At 44.3% G+C, this 23,095-nt stretch overlaps 1 protein-coding gene across 1 annotated transcript in view; it reads right to left on the reverse strand.

The window, feature by feature from the left end:
• The window catches only part of GAD2 (glutamate decarboxylase 2), an 82,519-nt gene that overhangs the window by 17,157 nt on the left and 42,267 nt on the right, over positions 1-23,095 (reverse strand). Inside the window, exons 8-10 of the mRNA XM_075271727.1 lie at positions 4,597-4,676; positions 2,155-2,209; positions 635-751 (exon numbers count right to left, since the gene is read on the reverse strand). Coding sequence (XP_075127828.1) covers positions 635-751; positions 2,155-2,209; positions 4,597-4,676 — 252 coding nt within the window. The remainder of the gene's footprint in view (positions 1-634; positions 752-2,154; positions 2,210-4,596; positions 4,677-23,095) is intronic.

Raw genomic sequence — 23,095 nt, forward strand, 5'->3', positions numbered from 1 at the left:
CCAGTCCATAACAGGTCCATAACTGGACCATAACCAGTCCATAACCAGTCCATAACCAGTCCATAAGCAATACATAAGCAGTCCATAACCGGTCCATACCCAGTCCATAAGCAATCCATAACTAGTCCATAACCAGTCCATAAGCAGTCCATAACCAGTCCATAACCGGTCCATAACCGGTCCATAACAGGTCCATAACAGGTCCATAACCAGTCCATAACAAGTCCATAACCAGTCCATAACAGGTCCATAACTGGACCATAACCAGTCCATAACCAGTCCATAAGCAGTCCATAACCAGTCCATAAGCAATCCATAAGCAGTCCATAACCGGTCCATACCCAGTCCATAAGCAATCCATAACTAGTCCATAACCAGTCCATAAGCAGTCCATAACCAGTCCATAACCGGTCCATAACCGGTCCATAACAGGTCCATAACAGGTACATAACCAGTCCATGACCAATCCATAACAGATCCATAACTGGTCCATAAGTAGTCCATAACAAGGAAGAATAATAAAGTTCAAAGAAAAAATGCTCCAAAACTGCTATTTCATTGGAAACACAATAATTTACTATTAACAGACATGTTACTAGAGCTATAAAGTCCTATGACAAGATAAAATACTTACATCGACATGCATCCAGACTTTATATTTCCTGCAGACATCCGATATAGCAACAAGAGGGTCGAACGCACCATAGACAGTAGTCCCTGCTGTGGCACTAACAAAAAATGGCACATATCCCTGGAAAAGAGAAAAAATCATCAAGATACATATAGTACATAGAGGACCATATTAGGGATCTGTGGTCTGAACTTTTGGCTTTCTAGCACCTGGCTGTCATGGCATGATGGAAGTTTTAGTTCTGTAACAGACCCAAAGATTGAGATCACTACCATAGACACTACAGACTACTGACTACAGACTACTAGCCGATGTAGTTCGTATCACTGACTGATCCGGTTTGTAACAAGTTGGGTTCATTGCAAATTGTCAAAAAGTATCTCGAATTTGGCCAAAGCATAGATTTTTGGGACTTTCCACCTGCAAATCCTTATTCCAGTCTGGGGTCTTATTCTGGGTTCCCTGGTGGCTTCTGATGGCCTTGGCTCATCGTCTTCTGTATAATAATAGCACATCTAGTTCGGACCAAACCAAATTGTCCTATTCATGAAACAAATCTTGTGAGGTTTGGCCATCTCTAGAGGTTACAAGGCAATGTCCGACTGGGTCTCACTCATCATCTATAGCTCACATCATGTCCTTTTCATGGTACACAACATATCCATAGGGTATTTTTAACCAACCCATAAAAAGTAGACCCCAATGGCAAATACTGGCTCCAAAAGTAAATCTAAAAAGGGTCATTTGGATTTTGGGGTCAATTTTAGAACACTGATCCATCGGAGGTTTCTCTTGTACTCTGGTGTGTCAGTCCAACCCTGTACGTAGGCATCCATAGTTACACTTGTGGCTTTATGTCAAGAGATGGATGGCTAGGGGTCACTACACAATAAGGAACCAACATAGCTAGAGGTATCTGTAACATGCAATGTATAAACTTCAAGGTCTAGATTCTAGAGTCTACTTCATCATTGATCGATATAATGGTTTAATAATATCATTTAACATTTACAGTCCCATCTTTATTTGGTGTGACCTTTGCCCTTTGGAGGAGTCGTCCTGAAAGTGATGATATGGCCCCCACAGATAGAGCCCTGATTTCATCGTCATCATCCAGTCTGTCTGGGATGACCTGAAGAGACAGACTGATTGGAGCAAGCAACATCCACAGAAGATCTGGGCTTCCTTCTCCAAGATGGCGGGAACAACCTCCCTGCCGAGTTCTGCCAAAAACTGTCTGCAGGTACCGAGAAGAACTGATGGAAGGCAAAGGGCAAAGGTCACACCGAATATTGATGGGATTTACATTTCTCTTCATTTAGGTAATTGATAAAACCGAACTATTAACACTTCTATTTCTGAAAGCATTCTTACTTTCGCCTTAAAATTTGGAACACTACCATGCATTATCTATAAAAATCAAAACCAAACATCCAGCACCCCTAATAGCAGCCACCCCCACAACTCCGTATACTGATCGCTGCCATAGAACGTGCACTTGGAATACATTGGATGGTGCATACTTTCTGCTTGGCTTCAATGATTCTCCTTTCAAGATCTGATGGGATCATTTTCCCCCTGTAATTAAAAGCATAAAACGCTTCAGATACCGGCCGGAGCCAAATCATAATAAAATGTAATAAGAGCTTGGAATCATTTCTATCACATTGATTCAGATGTGCATGTGCAACTTCAAAGCATTGCAAACCTAGATTATGGTTTAATTATAATACCGAGAGCCCGGGCAGGGCAGAACAGATGCCGGGCTTCATAATGTGTATTAAGTCTACAATTATTATTTGTTTCCATAGGCAAAGCAGTTTTTTATTTGAGGGAGTTGGAAAGTTTACACATCCCCCACCCAAATCCAGGACAACCAACCGTGGCTTCGAGGAATGCTGACATATATAATGACTTATACAGATGGAGGGGTTCTATGGACCTTTTGCAATTTCTTGCTTTCCCCGTTGGCCATACAGATAAGATAGCTGTGGGCTAAGTGCCTATTTGACCAGTAGCCATCTACCTAGCCATTGGGTGAGTGTGTAAGGTTATTAGATGACAAGGATGATCATGTTGGACCCTCGTGAGTTACGCTTGAAATCGACACCAATCCCTGACTGCACAGAACGACGGCTTCTTCCACCACCAGGCAATGTGCCCTTTCTTCGGTGATATGATATTTATTCATCTCATTATGGAGTGAAATGTTTTGTTTTTAGAATTGGGGTTCACAAGACGTGGGGGACCTGACAGTGGTTTTCGATATTGGCTAAATAGTAACTAATAGCTCCTGGTTATTGACCTTTATTGCAGGTACTCGTGTAACAATATGGGCGTTATTAATAGTTTGATAGCCGGCTGTTCACATTACCATATAACTGGTAGCTATCACCCCCCCCCCCCCATTGGATTGTAGGTGAGTAAGTGGTCACATTACCGGTATCCTGCTCCTGTACTGTCTTCACCATATACTGCATGGACCTGCCTGTATCCTGCACACATCATTGTGTCATCTGATATCAGATAGCTGTAGCTTTTTTCAGGGATATGATTACCTAAGACTGGTTACTAGCCAAGATGGTGTACTACTTGTATCCAAGACTGGTTACTACCCAACATAGTGTACTACTTATATACAAGACTAGTTACTAGCCAACATGGTGTACTACTTGTGTCCAAGACTGGTTACTAGCCAACATGGTGTACTACTTATATACAAGACTAGTTACTAGCCAACATGGTGTACTACTTGTATCCAAGACTGGTTACTAGCCAACATGGTGTACTACTTGTGTCCAAGACTGGTTATTAGCCAACATGGTGTACTACTTGTGTCCAAGACTGGTTATTAGCCAACATGGTGTACTACTTGTGTCCAAGACTAGTTACTAGCCAACATGGTGTACCACTTATATCCAAGACTACTTACTAGCCAAGATGGTGTACTACTTGTATCCAAGACTGGTTACTAGCCAACATGGTGTACTATTTGTGTCCAAGACTGGTTACTAGCCAACATAGTGTACAATTTATATCCAAGACTATTTACTAGTCATCATCATGTACTAATTATATCGAAGACTGCTTACTAGACAACATGGTGTACTACTTGTATTTGAAACTGGTTACTAGTCAACATGGTACACTATTTGTATCCAAGACTGGTTACTAGCCAACATGGTGTATTGCTTGTACCAAAGACTAGTTACTAGCCATCATGATGTACTACTTTTAAGTAATGCTGATTAGTAGACAACATGGTTTACTACTTGTATGTAAGACTATTTACCAGCCAATATGGTGTGCTACTTATACATAAGACTGGTTACTAACTAGAATAATGTACTGTATTTGTATCTGTAGACGCCATGGTGTAGCACTTGTACCTGAGAGTGGTTATTATCTACAAGGTGTACTATTTGTACCCAGGGAATTTATAGTTGTACAGATTTATTATCTCTGTGCTAATTCTAATACTAAGCAGACTACGGCCTGGTAAGTGAGTGATAGCTACAATACACGAGTGTATGTTCCCACTACTTTGTTACTTGTGTGACCTTCCTCTAGTAACATTGTGGCTTGTCTGTATCCTGCTGGTAAATGGTATTTTAACCTGCCCTCCTACGACCTGTTTTCAATGATTTGTAAGTAATGAAAATGATCTCACTCCTTCCACATGGACAAAATGGATTTTTGAAGGACTGGAAATAATGGACTTCTGTTTTTCAACTCCGATTGGCTGTGTAAGTGAATTTCCCTTTCGGTTACATAGTCCCATACACTTCACTACTCAAGGTGAATTGAGTGCATCCATTTTTTTTGTGTGTGGAAAACTTCAATAAAGCAAATACGTTCAGTGTCTGTTCCCTCTCTCGATGCCTTATATCTCGGTGACCTTAATCGGTGAATTTTTTTACGTTCTAATCTCCCATTTTAGATTACATTGGTGGGTCTTCGCCTACCTTTCATCACACTTGATAAGGATCACACTGTCCGTGCCAATTCCCAAAGCTGCTGCTCCCTTCTTTACTGAAAAGTGACTCTGGAAAAGAAGGTAATTGTGATCAAATCTGTGTATTTATAGCATTTAATAGCTTTCTTCCATCAAATACCCTCACAATGAATGAATCCAACGTATCCCACAACGTCTTGAGTATTGGAACAGAATTCAAAATATAAGAAATGCGTTGGCGACAATAAAAGCAAAAATTGGAACAAAATGAATTATTAATAAAAATCACATAAGTTTCATAAAAATGCCAAAACCATAATTCGTAGAGTAATTGTCATTTGTTATTTCCATATTTTACGTTGACATTTCAATGATATTAAAAATTTCCTTCTTATTGAAGCAATCAAGGACGATCACATGGTTAAGTCTCCCGCTAGACTATAGAAATGGAAATGTCAAAAAATTATTATAAAATGTTACAAATTAAAAGAAAAACAAACACATTCCTTTTCAACCCACAAACTGTGTTATCCTACTAATATTATAAATTGTGGATTTGGATGTTTGTTCCTCAATCACGCAAAAACGGCTGAACGGATTTGCATGAAATTTGCCACATACATAGATAGGAACCCCCTATTAAAACATAGGCTACTTTTTATCCCGGTAAATCACGTCACTACATGACCACAGTGAGGGAATTTAGGTTCACACAACACTAAAGGACCTGTCATGACATCATCACAGGTCCTTCAACCATTCTAGGATAGGATCATGCTAGGCAGTGGGCGGAGCTACATCACTATTTTTTGGGTGGAGCTATATAGGATGAAGCTGGACAGTGTGAAAGCTGAAAGAAAATGGAGTCTCATGGAAGATCAGGAGACTGCAGAACATGCAGTCTGTGTGTGGGCAAGAGGAGTATATCAGGTGTAGAGTTTCAGTGAGTATGACGGGGAATGTGTTGTTTTGCCTCTGATGGGGGAGGAGGGGCAACTTTGGAACATTTCAGCAACATCCGTTCAGCCCTTTCTAACACAGAAGCTGCTCAGACAGTCACATAACAAAACCCCTGTAATCACAATTGCCCGATGTAGCAGAGCTTACGCAGCGCTGTAACACACCTCTGTAGGCTCTCCATATGCAAAGATGTACATAAAGCTGGGTATCCTACGCATATGCAGCGATGTAGCAGAGCCGAGGAGCGGGAGCAGGCTGATCGAACTTTGGCACATTTCAGCAACATCCATTCAGCCCTTTGTAACACAGAAGCTGCTCACACACTGACATAAGAACACCCCTAGAATCCAAATGGCCAGATGTAGCAGAGCTTAAGAGGCGCTGTAGCACAGCTGAGTACGCTCTCCATATGCAGAGATGTACATACAACTGAGTAGGCTGCGCATATGCTGCGACGTAGCAGAGCCGAGATGCGGGAGCAGGCGGATCATCCACAACAGCAACTGGCTGAATATAAGTGGCTCAGCGCCAACACCAACCCGCAGACGAAGTCGCGGGCAGATGCTGGTTAAGTAATAAAACTATTAAAAACTATTGAAAAAAATTCATCCCGTGTTGAATCTATTATTTATACTGCAAGATGAATGCTGTAATGTAAAAAAACTGGCATAAAAAATTCCAGGATCAGGGTGGGTTCACACCAGCGCCCGGTCTCCGCTTTCAGGTTTCTGTCTTCTGCCCGAGAAACTGGACAGGAGACGCAAATCGGCGGTCAGTTTTCAAACCCATTCATTTGCGTTTTTTTTTAACTGGACACAAAGTTAGACATACAGGACTTTGTGTCTGGTTAAAAAAACATGGTTTTGCCGCGGAGTTGAGAAGACACTCACGGGCGATCACGGGCGGACACTGACTGCCAGGTTTCCGTCTCCTGTCGGCAGAAGACGGAAACCTACAAATTGAAGTCCGGGGTGCAGATGTGAACCCGCCCTCACTAGTTTTTGTTTAATTTTCAAAAAATTAAGTAAAAAGTGATCGAAAGGTAATGTGTAGAGATGAGCGAACAGTGTTCTATCGAACTCATGTTCGATCGGATATTAGGCTGTTCGGCATGTTCGAATCGAATCGAACACCGCGTGGTAAAGTGCGCCATTACTCGATTCCCCTCCCACCTTCCCTGGCGCCTTTTTTGCTCCAATAACAGCGCAGGGTAGGTGGGACAGGAACTACGACACCGGTGACGTTGAGAAAAGTAGGCAAAACCCATTGGCTGCCGAAAACATGTGACCTCTAATTTAAAAGAACAGCGCCGCCCAGCTTCGCGTCATTCTGAGCTTGCAATTCACCGAGGACGGAGGTTTCCGTCCAGCTAGCTAGGGCTTAGATTCTGGGTAGGCAGGGACAGGCTAGGATAGGAAGGAGAAGACAACCAACAGCTCTTATAAGAGCTAAATTCCAGGGAGAAGCTTGTCAGTGTAACGTGGCACTGACGGGCTCAATCGCCGCAACCCAGCTTTCCCAGGATCCTGAATGGAATACACTGTCAGTGTATTCCCGTATACCCGATATATACCCCCAATACCCGTTCCAACGGTGTGCCCCCCACCTTCACCCCAGAAATACCCTGCAAGTCCCCTAGCAATAGAATTGGGGCTATATACACCCACTATTTTTGCTACTGCCATATAGTGCCAGTTTCTGACTGGTAATTCAAAGAATATATTGTGGTTACGTGCACCCACAATTTTTACTACTGGTATACAGTGCCATTGTCTGACTGGGAATTCAAAGAATATATTGGGGTTACGTGCACCCACAATTTTTACTACTGGTATACAGTGCCATTGTCTGACTGGGAATTCAAAGAATATATTGGGAATACAAATACCCTCATTTCTTGCTACTGCCATATAGTGCCAGTTTCTGACTGGTAATTCAAAGAATATATTGTGGTTACGTGCACCCACAATTTTTACTACTGGTATACAGTGCCATTGTCTGACTGGGAATTCAAAGAATATATTGGGGTTATAAATACCCTCATTTCTTGCTACTGCCATATAGTGCCAGTTTCTGACTGGTAATTCAAAGAATATATTGTGGTTACGTGCACCCACAATTTTTACTACTGGTATACAGTGCCATTGTCTGACTGGGAATTCAAAGAATATATTGGGGTTATAAATACCCTCATTTCTTGCTACTGCCATATAGTGCCAGTTTCTGACTGGTAATTCAAAGAATATATTGTGGTTACGTGCACCCACAATTTTTACTACTGGTATACAGTGCCATTGTCTGACTGGGAATTCAAAGAATATATTGGGAATACAAATACCCTCATTTCTTGCTACTGGTATATAGTGCCATTGTCTGACTGGGAATTCAAAGAATATATTGGGGTTACGTGCACCCACAATTTTTACTACTGGTATACAGTGCCATTGTCTGACTGGGAATTCAAAGAATATATTGGGAATACAAATACCCTCATTTCTTGCTACTGCCATATAGTGCCAGTTTCTGACTGGTAATTCAAAGAATATATTGGGGTTACGTGCACCCACAATTTTTACTACTGGTATACAGTGCCATTGTCTGACTGGGAATTCAAAGAATATATTGGGAATACAAATACCCTCATTTCTTGCTACTGCCATATAGTGCCAGTGTCTGACTGGGAATTCAAAGAATATATTGGGGTTACGTGCACCCACAATTTTTACTACTGGTATACAGTGCCATTGTCTGACTGGGAATTCAAAGAATATATTGGGGTTATAAATACCCTCATTTCTTGCTACTGCCATATAGTGCCAGTTTCTGACTGGTAATTCAAAGAATATATTGTGGTTACGTGCACCCACAATTTTTACTACTGGTATACAGTGCCATTGTCTGACTGGGAATTCAAAGAATATATTGGGAATACAAATACCCTCATTTCTTGCTACTGGTATATAGTGCCATTGTCTGACTGGTAATTCAAAGAATATATTGGGGTTACGTGCACCCACAATTTTTACTACTGGTATACAGTGCCATTGTCTGACTGGGAATTCAAAGAATATATTGGGAATACAAATACCCTCATTTCTTGCTACTGGTATATAGTGCCATTGTCTGACTGGGAATTCAAAGAATATATTGGGGTTACGTGCACCCACAATTTTTACTACTGGTATACAGTGCCATTGTCTGACTGGGAATTCAAAGAATATATTGGGGTTATAAATACCCTCATTTCTTGCTACTGCTATATAGTGCCAGTTTCTGACTGGTAATTCAAAGAATATATTGTGGTTACGTACACCCACAATTTTTACTACTGGTATACAGTGCCATTGTCTGACTGGGAATTCAAAGAATATATTGGGAATACAAATACCCTCATTTCTTGATACTGCCATATAGTGCCAGTTTCTGACTGGTAATTCAAAGAATATATTGTGGTTACGTGCACCCACAATTTCTACTACTGGTATACAGTGCCATTGTCTGACTGGGAATTCAAAGAATATATTGGGAATACAAATACCCTCATTTCTTGCTACTGCCATATAGTGCCAGTGTCTGACTGGGAATTCAAAGAATATATTGGGGTTACGTGCACCCACAATTTTTACTACTGGTATACAGTGCCATTGTCTGACTGGGAATTCAAAGAATATATTGGGGTTATAAATACCCTCATTTCTTGCTACTGCCATATAGTGCCAGTTTCTGACTGGTAATTCAAAGAATATATTGTGGTTACGTGCACCCACAATTTTTACTACTGGTATACAGTGCCATTGTCTGACTGGGAATTCAAAGAATATATTGGGAATACAAATACCCTCATTTCTTGCTACTGCCATATAGTGCCAGTGTCTGACTGGGAATTCAAAGAATATATTGGGGTTACGTGCACCCACAATTTTTACTACTGGTATACAGTGCCATTGTCTGACTGGGAATTCAAAGAATATATTGGGGTTATAAATACCCTCATTTCTTGCTACTGCCATATAGTGCCAGTTTCTGACTGGTAATTCAAAGAATATATTGGGGTTACGTGCACCCACAATTTTTACTACTGGTATACAGTGCCATTGTCTGACTGGGAATTCAAAGAATATATTGGGAATACAAATACCCTCATTTCTTGCTACTGCCATATAGTGCCAGTTTCTGACTGGTAATTCAAAGAATATATTGTGGTTACGTGCACCCACAATTTTTACTACTGGTATACAGTGCCATTGTCTGACTGGGAATTCAAAGAATATATTGGGGTTATAAATACCCTCATTTCTTGCTACTGCCATATAGTGCCAGTTTCTGACTGGTAATTCAAAGAATATATTGTGGTTACGTGCACCCACAATTTTTACTACTGGTATACAGTGCCATTGTCTGACTGGGAATTCAAAGAATATATTGGGAATACAAATACCCTCATTTCTTGCTACTGGTATATAGTGCCATTGTCTGACTGGGAATTCAAAGAATATATTGGGGTTACGTGCACCCACAATTTTTACTACTGGTATACAGTGCCATTGTCTGACTGGGAATTCAAAGAATATATTGGGGTTATAAATACCCTCATTTCTTGCTACTGCCATATAGTGCCAGTTTCTGACTGGTAATTCAAAGAATATATTGTGGTTACGTACACCCACAATTTTTACTACTGGTATACAGTGCCATTGTCTGACTGGGAATTCAAAGAATATATTGGGAATACAAATACCCTCATTTCTTGCTACTGCCATATAGTGCCAGTGTCTGACTGGGAATTCAAAGAATATATTGTGGTTACGTGCACCCACAATTTTTACTACTGGTATACAGTGCCATTGTTTGACTGGGAATTCAAAGAATATATTGGGAATACAAATACCCTCATTTCTTGCTACTGCCATATAGTGCCAGTTTCTGACTGGTAATTCAAAGAATATATTGGGGTTACGTGCACCCACAATTTTTACTACTGGTATACAGTGCCATTGTCTGACTGGGAATTCAAAGAATATATTGGGAATACAAATACCCTCATTTCTTGCTACTGCCATATAGTGCCAGTGTCTGACTGGGAATTCAAAGAATATATTGGGGTTACGTGCACCCACAATTTTTACTACTGGTATACAGTGCCATTGTCTGACTGGGAATTCAAAGAATATATTGGGGTTATAAATACCCTCATTTCTTGCTACTGCCATATAGTGCCAGTTTCTGACTGGTAATTCAAAGAATATATTGTGGTTACGTGCACCCACAATTTTTACTACTGGTATACAGTGCCATTGTCTGACTGGGAATTCAAAGAATATATTGGGAATACAAATACCCTCATTTCTTGCTACTGGTATATAGTGCCATTGTCTGACTGGTAATTCAAAGAATATATTGGGGTTACGTGCACCCACAATTTTTACTACTGGTATACAGTGCCATTGTCTGACTGGGAATTCAAAGAATATATTGGGAATACAAATACCCTCATTTCTTGCTACTGCCATATAGTGCCAGTGTCTGACTGGGAATTCAAAGAATATATTGGGGTTACGTGCACCCACAATTTTTACTACTGGTATACAGTGCCATTGTCTGACTGGGAATTCAAAGAATATATTGGGAATACAAATACCCTCATTTCTTGCTACTGGTATATAGTGCCATTGTCTGACTGGGAATTCAAAGAATATATTGGGGTTACGTGCACCCACAATTTTTACTACTGGTATACAGTGCCATTGTCTGACTGGGAATTCAAAGAATATATTGGGGTTATAAATACCCTCATTTCTTGCTACTGCCATATAGTGCCAGTTTCTGACTGGTAATTCAAAGAATATATTGTGGTTACGTACACCCACAATTTTTACTACTGGTATACAGTGCCATTGTCTGACTGGGAATTCAAAGAATATATTGGGAATACAAATACCCTCATTTCTTGCTACTGCCATATAGTGCCAGTGTCTGACTGGTAATTCAAAGAATATATTGTGGTTACGTGCACCCACAATTTTTACTACTGGTATACAGTGCCATTGTCTGACTGGGAATTCAAAGAATATATTGGGAATACAAATACCCTCATTTCTTGCTACTGCCATATAGTGCCAGTGTCTGACTGGGAATTCAAAGAATATATTGGGGTTACGTGCACCCACAATTTTTACTACTGGTATACAGTGCCATTGTCTGACTGGGAATTCAAAGAATATATTGGGGTTATAAATACCCTCATTTCTTGCTACTGCCATATAGTGCCAGTTTCTGACTGGTAATTCAAAGAATATATTGGGGTTACGTGCACCCACAATTTTTACTACTGGTATACAGTGCCATTGTCTGACTGGGAATTCAAAGAATATATTGGGAATACAAATACCCTCATTTCTTGCTACTGCCATATAGTGCCAGTTTCTGACTGGTAATTCAAAGAATATATTGTGGTTACGTGCACCCACAATTTTTACTACTGGTATACAGTGCCATTGTCTGACTGGGAATTCAAAGAATATATTGGGAATACAAATACCCTCATTTCTTGCTACTGGTTTATAGTGCCATTGTCTGACTGGGAATTCAAAGAATATATTGGGGTTACGTGCACCCACAATTTTTACTACTGGTATACAGTGCCATTGTCTGACTGGGAATTCAAAGAATATATTGGGAATACAAATACCCTCATTTCTTGCTACTGCCATATAGTGCCAGTGTCTGACTGGGAATTCAAAGAATATATTGGGGTTACGTGCACCCACAATTTTTACTACTGGTATACAGTGCCATTGTCTGACTGGGAATTCAAAGAATATATTGGGAATACAAATACCCTCATTTCTTGCTACTGCCATATAGTGCCAGTTTCTGACTGGTAATTCAAAGAATATATTGGGGTTACGTGCACCCACAATTTTTACTACTGGTATACAGTGCCAATTTCTAACTAGGAATTCAAAATGCGCAAGGCTCCCGGAAAGGGACGTGGACGAGGCCGTGGGCGAGGTCGGGGGAATGGTTCTGGGGAGCAAGGTAGCAGTGAAGCCACAGGGCGTCCCGTGCCTACTCCTGTGGGGCAGCAAGCATTGCGCCACTCCACAGTGCCAGGGTTGCTTGCCACATTAACTAAACTGCAGGGTACAAACCTTAGTAGGCCCGAGAACCAGGAACAGGTCTTGCAATGGCTGTCAGAGAACGCTTACAGCACATTGTCCAGCAGCCAGTCAGACTCTGCCTCCTCTCCTCCTATTACCCAACAGTCTTGTCTTCCTTCCTCCCAAAATTCCGAAGCTTTACAGAACAATAACCCAAACTGTCCCTGCTCCCCAGAGCTGTTCTCCGCTCCTTTCATTGTCCCTCAACCTGCCTCTCCACGTCACGATTCCACGAACCTAACAGAGGAGCATCTGTGTCCAGATGCTCAAACACTAGAGTCTCCTCCATCTCCGTTCGATTTGGTGGTGGATGACCAGCAACCCACCCTCATCGACGATGATGTGACGCAGTTGCCGTCAGGGCATCCAGTTGACCGGCGCATTGTGCGGGAGGAGGAGATGAGACAGGAGTTGGAAGAGGAAGTGGTGGATGATGAGGACACTGACCCGACCTGGACAGGGGGGATGTCAAGCGGGGAAAGTAGTGTGGATGTTGAGGCAGGTGCAGCACCAAAAAGGGTAGCTAGAGGCAGAGGCAGAGGTCAGCAGCTTAGGCGAAGCCAGGCCACACCCGGAATCTCCCAAGATGTTCCAGTTCGTACCCAGCCCCGAAAAACTCCCACCTCGAGGGCACGTTTCTCGAAGGTGTGGAGTTTTTTCAAGGAATGCGCCGAGGACAGATATAGTGTTGTCTGCACAATTTGCCTCTCGAAATTGATTAGGGGCTCTGAGAAGAGCAACCTGTCCACCACTTCAATGCGCCGTCATTTGGAATCCAAGCACTGGAATCAGTGGCAGGCAGCAACGGCAGGACAAAGGCCGCCTGCCGTTCACGCCACTGCCACTGCCTCTGCCACTGCCTCTGCCTCTGCCACTGCCACTGCTGACTGTGCTGGCGATGCACTCCAGAGGACGAGCCAGGACACCACTTCATCTGCCTCCGCCACTTTGTTGACTTCTACCTCATCCTCCCCTGGTCCTGTCTTATCTCCTTCTCCTGCACCATCAAAGGCACCATCAGGCGTTTCTTTACAACAACCCACCATCTCTCAGACATTGGAGCGGCGGCAGAAATACACTGCTAACCACCCACACGCGCAAGCCTTGAACGCCAACATCGCTAAACTGCTGGCCCAGGAGATGTTGGCGTTCCGGCTTGTTGAAACTCCCGCCTTCCTGGACCTGATGGCAACTGCGGCACCTCGCTATGCCGTCCCTAGCCGTCACTACTTCTCCCGGTGTGCCGTCCCCGCCTTGCACCAGCACGTGTCACTCAACATCAGGCGGGCCCTTAGTTCCGCGCTTTGCACAAAGGTCCACTTGACCACCGACGCGTGGACAAGTGCATGCGGACAGGGACGCTACATTTCACTGATGGCACACTGGGTGAATGTAGTTGAGGCTGGGACTGCTTCCCAAACTGGCCCGGTGTACCTCGTCTCCCCGCCTAACATTCCTGGCAGGGACACGAGAAGAACACCCCCCTCCTCCTCCTCCTCTACCGCCTCCTCCTCCGCCACCGCCTCCTCCTCCGCCACCGCCTCCTCCTCCGCTGTTAGATTGACCCCAGCTACGAGTTGGAAACGTTGCAGCACTGGCGTTGGTAGACGTCAGCAGGCTGTGCTGAAGCTGATCAGCTTGGGGGACAGACAGCACACTGCCTCCGAGGTGAGGGATGCCCTCCTCGATGAGACGGCAATATGGTTTGAGCCGCTGCACCTGGGCCCAGGCATGGTCGTTTGTGATAACGGCCGGAACCTGGTAGCAGCTCTGGAGCTTGCCGGACTCCAACATGTTCCATGCCTGGCCCACGTCTTCAACCTAGTGGTGCAACGTTTCCTAAAGAGCTACCCCAATGTTCCAGAGCTACTGGTGAAAGTGCGGCGCATGTGCGCCCACTTTCGCAAGTCGACAGTAGCCGCTGCTAGCTTAAAATCTCTCCAGCAACGCCTGCATGTGCCACAACACCGGCTTTTGTGCGACGTCCCCACACGCTGGAACTCAACGTTTCAGATGTTGAATAGAGTGGTTGAGCAGCAGAGACCTTTGATGGAATACCAGCTACAAAACCCTAGGGTGCCACAAAGTCAGCTGCCTCAGTTTCACATCCATGAGTGGCCATGGATGAGAGACCTTTGTGACATCCTACGGGTCTTTGAGGAGTCCACAAGGAGGGTGAGCTCTGAGGATGCGATGGTGAGCCTTACAATCCCGCTCTTGTGTGTTCTGAGAGAATCCCTGATTGACATCAGGGATAACTCAGATCACACAGAGGAGTTAGGGATAGCATCCGATCCGTCACAGCTGGAGAGTAGGTCCACACATCTGTCCGCTTCACTGCGTTTAATGGAGGAGGAGGAGGAGGAGGAGGAGGAAGAAGAGTTGTCCGATGATGTGATGGTGATACAGGAGGCTTCCGGGCAACTTCGAATCGTCCCATTGTTGCAGCGCGGATGGGTAGACATGGAGGATGAGGAGGAAATGGAGATTGAACTTTCCGGTGGGGCCAGAGGAGTCATGCCAACTAACACTGTGGCAGACATGGCTGAGTTCATGTTGGGGTGCTTTACAACCGACAAGCGTATTGTCAAAATCATGGAGGACAACCAGTACTGGATCTTTGCTATCCTTGACCCCTGGTATAAAAACAACATCTCGTCTTTTATTCCGGTAGAGGGGAGGGCCAATCGCATCAATGCTTGCCACAGGCAATTGGTGCAGAATATGATGGAGATGTTTCCAGCATGTGACGTTGGTGGCAGGGAGGGCAGTTCCTCCAGTAGGCAACCAAGTTCTCACCGGTCCACACAAACGAGGGGCACACTGTCTAAGGTCTGGGACACCTTGATGGCACCCCCTCGCCAAAGTGCCGCCACGGAGGGTCCTAGTGTCACCAGGCGTGAGAAGTATAGGCGCATGTTGCGGGAATACCTTTCCGACCACAGCCCTGTCCTCTCCGACCCCTCTGCGCCCTACACGTATTGGGTGTCGAAGTTGGACCTGTGGCTTGAACTTGCCCTATATGCCTTGGAGGTGCTGTCCTGTCCTGCCGCCAGCGTCCTATCTGAGAGGGTGTTCAGTGCAGCCGGTGGCATCATCACTGACAAGCGCACCCGTCTGTCAGCTGAGAGTGCCGACCGGCTCACTTTGATAAAAATGAACCACCACTGGATAGAGCCTTCATTTTTGGGCCCACCTGTGTAAAGCACCCCAACATGAAACTCCATGTCTGTACTCAACCTCTCCAATTCCTCCACATCCTCATACTCATCCACCATAAGCGTTGCACAATTCTGCTAATACTAGGCTCCCTCCACCCTGATTTCCCCAACTCTGCTGGTTAGAGGCTCCCTCCACCCTGATTTCCACCAACTCTGCTGGTTAGAGGCTCCCTCCACCCTGCTTTCCCACAACTCTGCTGGTTAGAGGCTCCCTCCACCCTGCTTTCCCACAACTCTGCTGGTTAGAGGCTCCCTCCACCCTGCTTTCCCACAACTCTGCTGGTTAGAGGCTCCCTCCACCCTGCTTTCCCACAACTCTGCTGGTTAGAGGCTCCCTCCACCCTGATTTCCACCAACTCTGCTGGTTAGAGGCTCCCTCCACCCTGCTTTCCCACAACTCTGCTGGTTAGAGGCTCCCTCCACCCTGATTTCCACCAACTCTGCTGGTTAGAGGCTCCCTCCACCATGAATTGGTCCAAACTGGGCTGTTTAGCGGCTCCCTCCACCATGAATTGGTCCAAACTGGGGTTTTTAGAGGCTCCCTCCACCATGAATTGGTCCAAACTGGGCTGTTTAGAGGCTCCCTCCACCATGAATTGGTCCAAACTGGGGTTTTTAGAGGCTCCCTCCACCATGAATTGGTCCAAACTGGGCTGGTTAGAGGCTCCCTCCACCATGAATTTGCCCAAACTGGGCTGTTTAGAGGCTCCCTCCACCATGAATTTGCCCAAACTGGCCTGTTTAGAGGCTCCCTCCACCATGAATTGGTCCAAACTGGGGTTTTTAGAGGCTCTCTCCACCATGAATTGGTCCAAACTGGGCTGTTTAGAGGCTCCCTCCATCATGAATTGGTCCAAACTGGGGTTTTTAGAGGCTCCCTCCACCATGAATTGGTCCAAACTGGGGTTTTTAGAGGCTCCCTCCACCATGAATTGGTCCAAACTGGGGTTTTTAGAGGCTCCCTCCACCATGAATTGGTCCAAACTGGGCTGTTTAGAGGCTCCCTCCACCATGAATTGGTCCAAACTGGGGTTTTTAGAGGCTCCCTCCACCATGAATTGGTCCAAACTGGGGTTTTTAGAGGCTCCCTCCACCATGAATTGGTCCAAACTGGGCTGTTTAGAGGCTCCCTCCACCATGAATTTGCCCAAACTGGGCTGTTTAGAGGCTCCCTCCATCATGAATTGGTCCAAACTGGGGTTTTTAGAGGCTCCCTCCACCATGAATTGGTCCAAACTGGGGTTTTTAGAGGCTCCCTCCACCATGAATTGGTCCAAACTGGGGTTTTTAGAGGCTCCCTCCACCATGAATTTGCCCAAACTGAGCTGTTTAGAGGCTCCCTCCACCATGAATTGGTCCAAACTGGGGTTTTTAGAGGCTCCCTCCACCATGAATTGGTCCAAACTGGGGGTTTTTAGAGGCTCCCTCCACCATGAATTTGCCCAAACTGGGCTGTTTAGAGGCTCCCTCCATCATGAATTGGTCCAAACTGGGGTTTTTAGAGGCTCCCTCCACCATGAATTGGTCCAAACTGGGGTTTTTAGAGGCTCCCTCCACCATGAATTGGTCCAAACTGGGCTGTTTAGAGGCTCCCTCCACCATGAATTGGTCCAAACTGGGGTTTTTAGAGGCTCCCTCCACCATGAATTGGTCCAAACTGGGCTGTTTAGAGGCTCCCTTCACCATGAATTGGTCCAAACTGGGGTTTTTAGAGGCTCCCTCCACCATGAATTGGTCCAAACTGGGGTTTTTAGAGGCTCCCTCCACCATGAATTGGTCCAAACTGGGGTTTTTAGAGGCTCCCTCCAGCATGAATTGGTCCAAACTGGGGTTTTTAGAGGCTCCCTCCACCATGAATTTGCCCAAACTCTGCTGGTTAGAGGCTCAATCCACCCTGATTTTCAAAACAAATGTTGGTGCCAACCTCAACTTACTACAAGGGCCAAATTCACTGCTGGTGACAAGCTCTCCTCACTGCAAGTGCCAAATACACATGTTTCAAGGTGTTTTCCTACTGTCAGAGAGGTGGTATTGAGTGTGTAAAGTGTGTAGTTGTTAGGCTGTGATGTTGGGGTAATAGAGGGTCTTTGGTGTGTTAGATGCCCCCAGACATGCTTCCCCTGCTTTCCCAGTGTCATTCCAGAGGTGTTGGCATCATTTCCTGTGGTGTCATAGTGGACTTGGTGACCCTCCAGACATGGATTTGGGTTTCCCCCTTAACGAGTATCTGTTCCCCATAGACTATAATGGGGTTCGAAACCCGTTCGAACACACGAACAGTGAGCGGCTGTTCGATTCGAATTTCGAACCTCGAACATTTTAGTGTTCGCTCATCTCTAGTAATGTGTACTCCAACAAAGTACCAATGAACCCTTCTTGCCCTCATTTGGCTCCATCATTGGAACAATAAAAAAGTTATGGTTCCTAGAATATGCTGAAACATTAAAAAAAACAACTCTTTTAGGCTGAGGCTCCACGTGGTGGAAATTTGTCATTTTTTGTTGCAGATTTTGTTGCCTTTTTGTCAGCCAAAGCCAGGAGTGGATTGAGGAGAACGGAGAAGTATAAGGACTTCCTGTATAATTCTCATTCCATTGGTAGCCATGCTTGGCTTTGGCTCAAAAACCCCCCGCAAAAGCTGTGTTTCCGCAATGTGGGGCCTCAAACTAAGGCTGAGGCCACATGTTGCGGAAATGCAGAGTTTTTTGTTGCAGATTTTTGAGCCAAACTCAGGAGTGGATTGAAAATGAATGGGAAATATAAAAAGTTCTTGACTGACTTTGGCTCCAAAAAATGCAGCAAAATCTGCAATGAAAAACGTGGGGCCTCAGCTTTACTGTACAAACATGGTAAAACATAAGAAAAATCTACAGATTATTTTACCCTTATTTCAAATTTGGTTTACTTTCCAATTTATTCTGAAAATACTTCAATAAGATATGGCAACACGCTATCAAAACCCTTGAAAGGCTACCATCACAACACAACATATGTATATAGCATACCACTTCGTGACGCAATATCACCAAACACTATTGTCTTGATAGGCTAATTATCTTGTAACACACATATCTGCTGCCACTATAATCATACTGATCCATAGTATTAAGTTCACGTGCCATTTACACCACAGATTCAATGCTGAATATTGATAGCCTATCTTAACCCCTTCCCAACATCTGCCGCAATAGAACGGTTGATGTTGGGTATTTAAATATGGTGGCTGCTCAGGAACTGAGTGACCACCATAGACGCTTGGTCTTTGCTGCATTATAAAGCAAAGACCCGGCACCAGTGCCCATGATCAGTGCCCTCACTGATCGCAGGCATTATTCCCTCAGCCCCTTGGTCAGCCATTTTCCCAGTGTTGCCATTTTGGGGAGGATTGCTGGTGCCCAGAACAAGATCCAGGGATCCAGGGCTGGCGATCTGTTTCCATCACAGCCGTGTGTCTATAGAAGTCTCCCACATTTATCTGGCATTAATTTGCTGCTTTATGCAACCTGTCATAGAAATTTTGGCATTAATAATCAGACCCCTGGGATTTCAGACTCCTATGGGGTCCAATAAATATTCTGTTGTAACCGCAATCATCTACAAAGTCACTGAGGGGTAGTTCCATACAAATAAAATATTACACACGGTGAAAAATGGATGTGCGGAGATCTGCCAAAATATATGATAATACAAATATTAAAATAGCTGTAGACTATCAGGAAACCCCTAGTGGCAATTACAGGTATAAATCTCCCGACATACTGATATACATAGTAGTGTACGTCAACCTATGACAATAAAAAGAAATCCCTCTGACCAAATATAATTGTTGTCGGACGGGAGATGTTTGCACAGAGCTCCCTCTTGTCAGACTTAATATCCAGTAAACCGGTTATTTCCTCATTTAATGCACCGTTGCATTGACAATATGTCCGTCATGAGTCGGAGCTATGCAACATTATTGCAGATGATCCGTAACAATAATAATCCATTGATCAAGCACGGTGACTCACAGTAGTAATGTGTATGAGATAGAACAGTCTCTAAGTCCCTGCTCTCATCTGCTCCTCACACAACCGCCTCCAAGATTTCTCTCGTGCATCCCCCATACTCTGGAACTCCTTACCACGACACAAGACTGACCTCCACAATCACAGGCTTCAAGAAGGCCCTGAAGACTCCCCTATTCAGGAAGGCCTACAACCTCCAATAACACTATCACCACATCACCATGTGAACTGTCTCCCCCTCTCCTTCTGTCTCTACCCCCCTTCCCTCATAGATTGTAAGCCATCGCGGGCAGGGCCCTCTACCCTACCGTGCCAGTCGGTCACTGTTAGTATTATATCTATCTGTATATTCTGTGTACTGTATGTAACCCCCAAATGTAAAGCACCATGGAATTAATATAATAATGTCCAGCACCATGGAATTAATGGTGCTATATAAATAAACAATAACAATAATAACAATAATAATAAGTGGTAAGGGGTAAGTTCCCAACAAATATGGGATACCCCATCCTAAATTTGGTATCCTTGGAATTGTGCTGAAATATAGAATTAGGGGACATTCACACGGAGTAACGCCGGGCGTGTATCACAGTCGTACACGCCGGCGTTACGGCAGACTGCCGAACACTTCCCATTCACTTCAATGGGAGCGCTCGTAACAGCGGCGTTTACGAGCACTCCCATTGAAGTAAATGGGAAGTGTTCGGCAGTCTGCCGTAACGCCGGGGTGTACGGCTGTGATACATGCCCGGCGTTACTCCATGTGAATGCCCCCTAAGGCTGAGTTCAGATGGAGTATTTTGGAAGGGGTTAAGGATTACTCATCAATATTTAATGTCCAGAAAAGTCTACTTGTGAGTGAGTTCAAAGCCAAGCAATAAGGCAAAAGCACTAGGATAGACTTTATAGGCCAATGAAGCCATCTTGAAGGAAACAAAAATATTGGTCTACTGTACCTCCTTGTATTTCTTCACCCTGCCGCCTCCTTATAATCTTAATGGTTCCTTCATTGATGTACAAAGCTTTACAATGATGAAAATTGGAGGCCTTTGGCCATTTTACCAACGCTTCAGTGGCACAAATGATTATACATAATAATAATTAGACATAGATAAGACAAGATAATTGCTTACATGAAGACACTGCTCACGCTGAACCCCAGAAACCAGCACGTGTCACCATGGCCAAGGCTTAATGGCTTATGTAAATGGAGTACAGCAGTGGCAATTGAGGTCAGCAAAGTACGAGAAGGCTTTAGCTCTGTAATTTTACATAACAAGAACTTTGATTACGAGGACTATTCACAGAGCTTGTTGAGTCATTCTCGTCGCTCAATGTTCTCTTCTAAGTGTCAACCTGTCTCTGTTTGATTACGGCTGGAGAGCTGGGAAAGTCTAATAAGTACGTTTTTCCCTTTGGTATTCCAGTAAATGGTGGAGCTATAATAGAGAAAATCACATCGTTCAGTCACATTGATATTCCAGATACGAGCGAGACGAGAGGTAATGACTCGGTGTAGCCCACCTTCTCTTCTCACTGCCAATTTATTGCATTCGCTGCTTCCCTATCCCAAAGTTCTTCTAAATTTTATTTTCAATAACACAAAGATAAAGGGTTTTCCAAGATTATGTATATTTACATATTTACTAGAGCTGTTGGAGACTATGGGGGATTTTATCAAGACTGGTGTTTCGTACAGCAGTCTTAATCTATTCCCTCACCGGTGCCCCACTCTCCTTAGTCTCCTCCATGCTCCACTACTGGTGCCTCGATCCTACTTAGTCTCCTCCATGCTCCCCCAATGGTGCCCCAACCCTCCTTAGTCTCCTCCATGCTTCCCCACTGTTGCATAAACCCTCCTTAGTCTCCTCCTTGTTCCCCCACTCATGCCCCAACCTTTCTTAGTCTCCTCCCGACTTCCCCACTGGTGCACAAACCCTCCTTAGTCTTCTCCATGTTCCCCCACTTGTGCCCCAACCCACCTTAGTCTCCTTCATGCTTCCCCACTGGTGCCCCAACCCTGCTTAGTCACATCCATGTTCCCCCACTCGTGCCCCAACCCTCCTTAGTCTCCTCCATGTTCCCCCACTCATGCCCCAACCCTCCTTAGTCTCCTCCATGCTTCCCCACTGGTGCCCCAACCCTCCTTAGTCACATCCATGTTCCCCCACTCGTGCCCCAACCCTCCTTAGTCTCCTCCTTAGTTTCCTCCATGTTCCCCCACTCGTGCCCCAACCCTCCTTAGTCTCCTCCATGCTTCCCCACTGGTGCCCCAATCCTCCTTAGTCTCCTCCTCTTTCTTTATTGCGACATTCTCATAAAAAACATTCTTCAGGAAGGGAGAATATGCATAAACAGGCGTATAGAGGCAACAGCCGTTTTGCGCTAACAAAAGCGCTTTCTCAAGCCTTGAATGCAACCTTGATCCTACTTAGTCTCCTTGCTGTCCCTACTACTTTCATAAGGTGGGCAGGACACAGAACCTACAATATGGCGCATCTTTGGCACAATATCTCTATGCATAACTAAGCCTTGGGTAGATGATTTAGTAAATTCACACCATATATATTTGTGGGTTGACCATCAGCAACAAATTGGGCCTCATTTAACAACATTGTCTAATAGTAACATAGTTTCCAACCGTCCCAAATTTATTGGGACGGTATTACATTTTGGGAAAAAAAAAATTTGCAAAAAAATCCCAGCTATATGAGGGTGTTCCCACCCAGTTAGAAGTGGTCACAGTGTGATCTGGAGGTGGGACTTTAATGGTCACTAACTTTTCATTGATACTTTTGCACAAGTCAATAGTAAGTCATAGTAAGAAACTCTGTAATATATCTTAGCAAAATATCTTCTATAGAAGTCTGTGGAGAAGAGGGGGGTAAGAGTAAGCTGAGAGAGAGAATTGGTAAGGGAAAAAATTGGTTTAATGCGATGCTGGAGCTAAATAGGGTTTTTCTATTATAACCAAAGTACTTTATATTCATCAGTTGAGGTCAGTACTTCTCTATATATGTCCTGCATGAATCTGGAACTGTTTCTAAGTGAGAAAAAGCACATGAAGCAGATTCTCCTCTGCCGACCTGGGCAGATATATGAAGCCTGGAATTTTCAATGCCAATTTTCATTTCTCCTGCACTAGCTGGAGGTGCCAA

Source organism: Leptodactylus fuscus, chromosome 4, assembly GCF_031893055.1.
Source record: "Leptodactylus fuscus isolate aLepFus1 chromosome 4, aLepFus1.hap2, whole genome shotgun sequence".
NCBI classification, from domain to species: Eukaryota; Metazoa; Chordata; class Amphibia; order Anura; family Leptodactylidae; genus Leptodactylus; species Leptodactylus fuscus.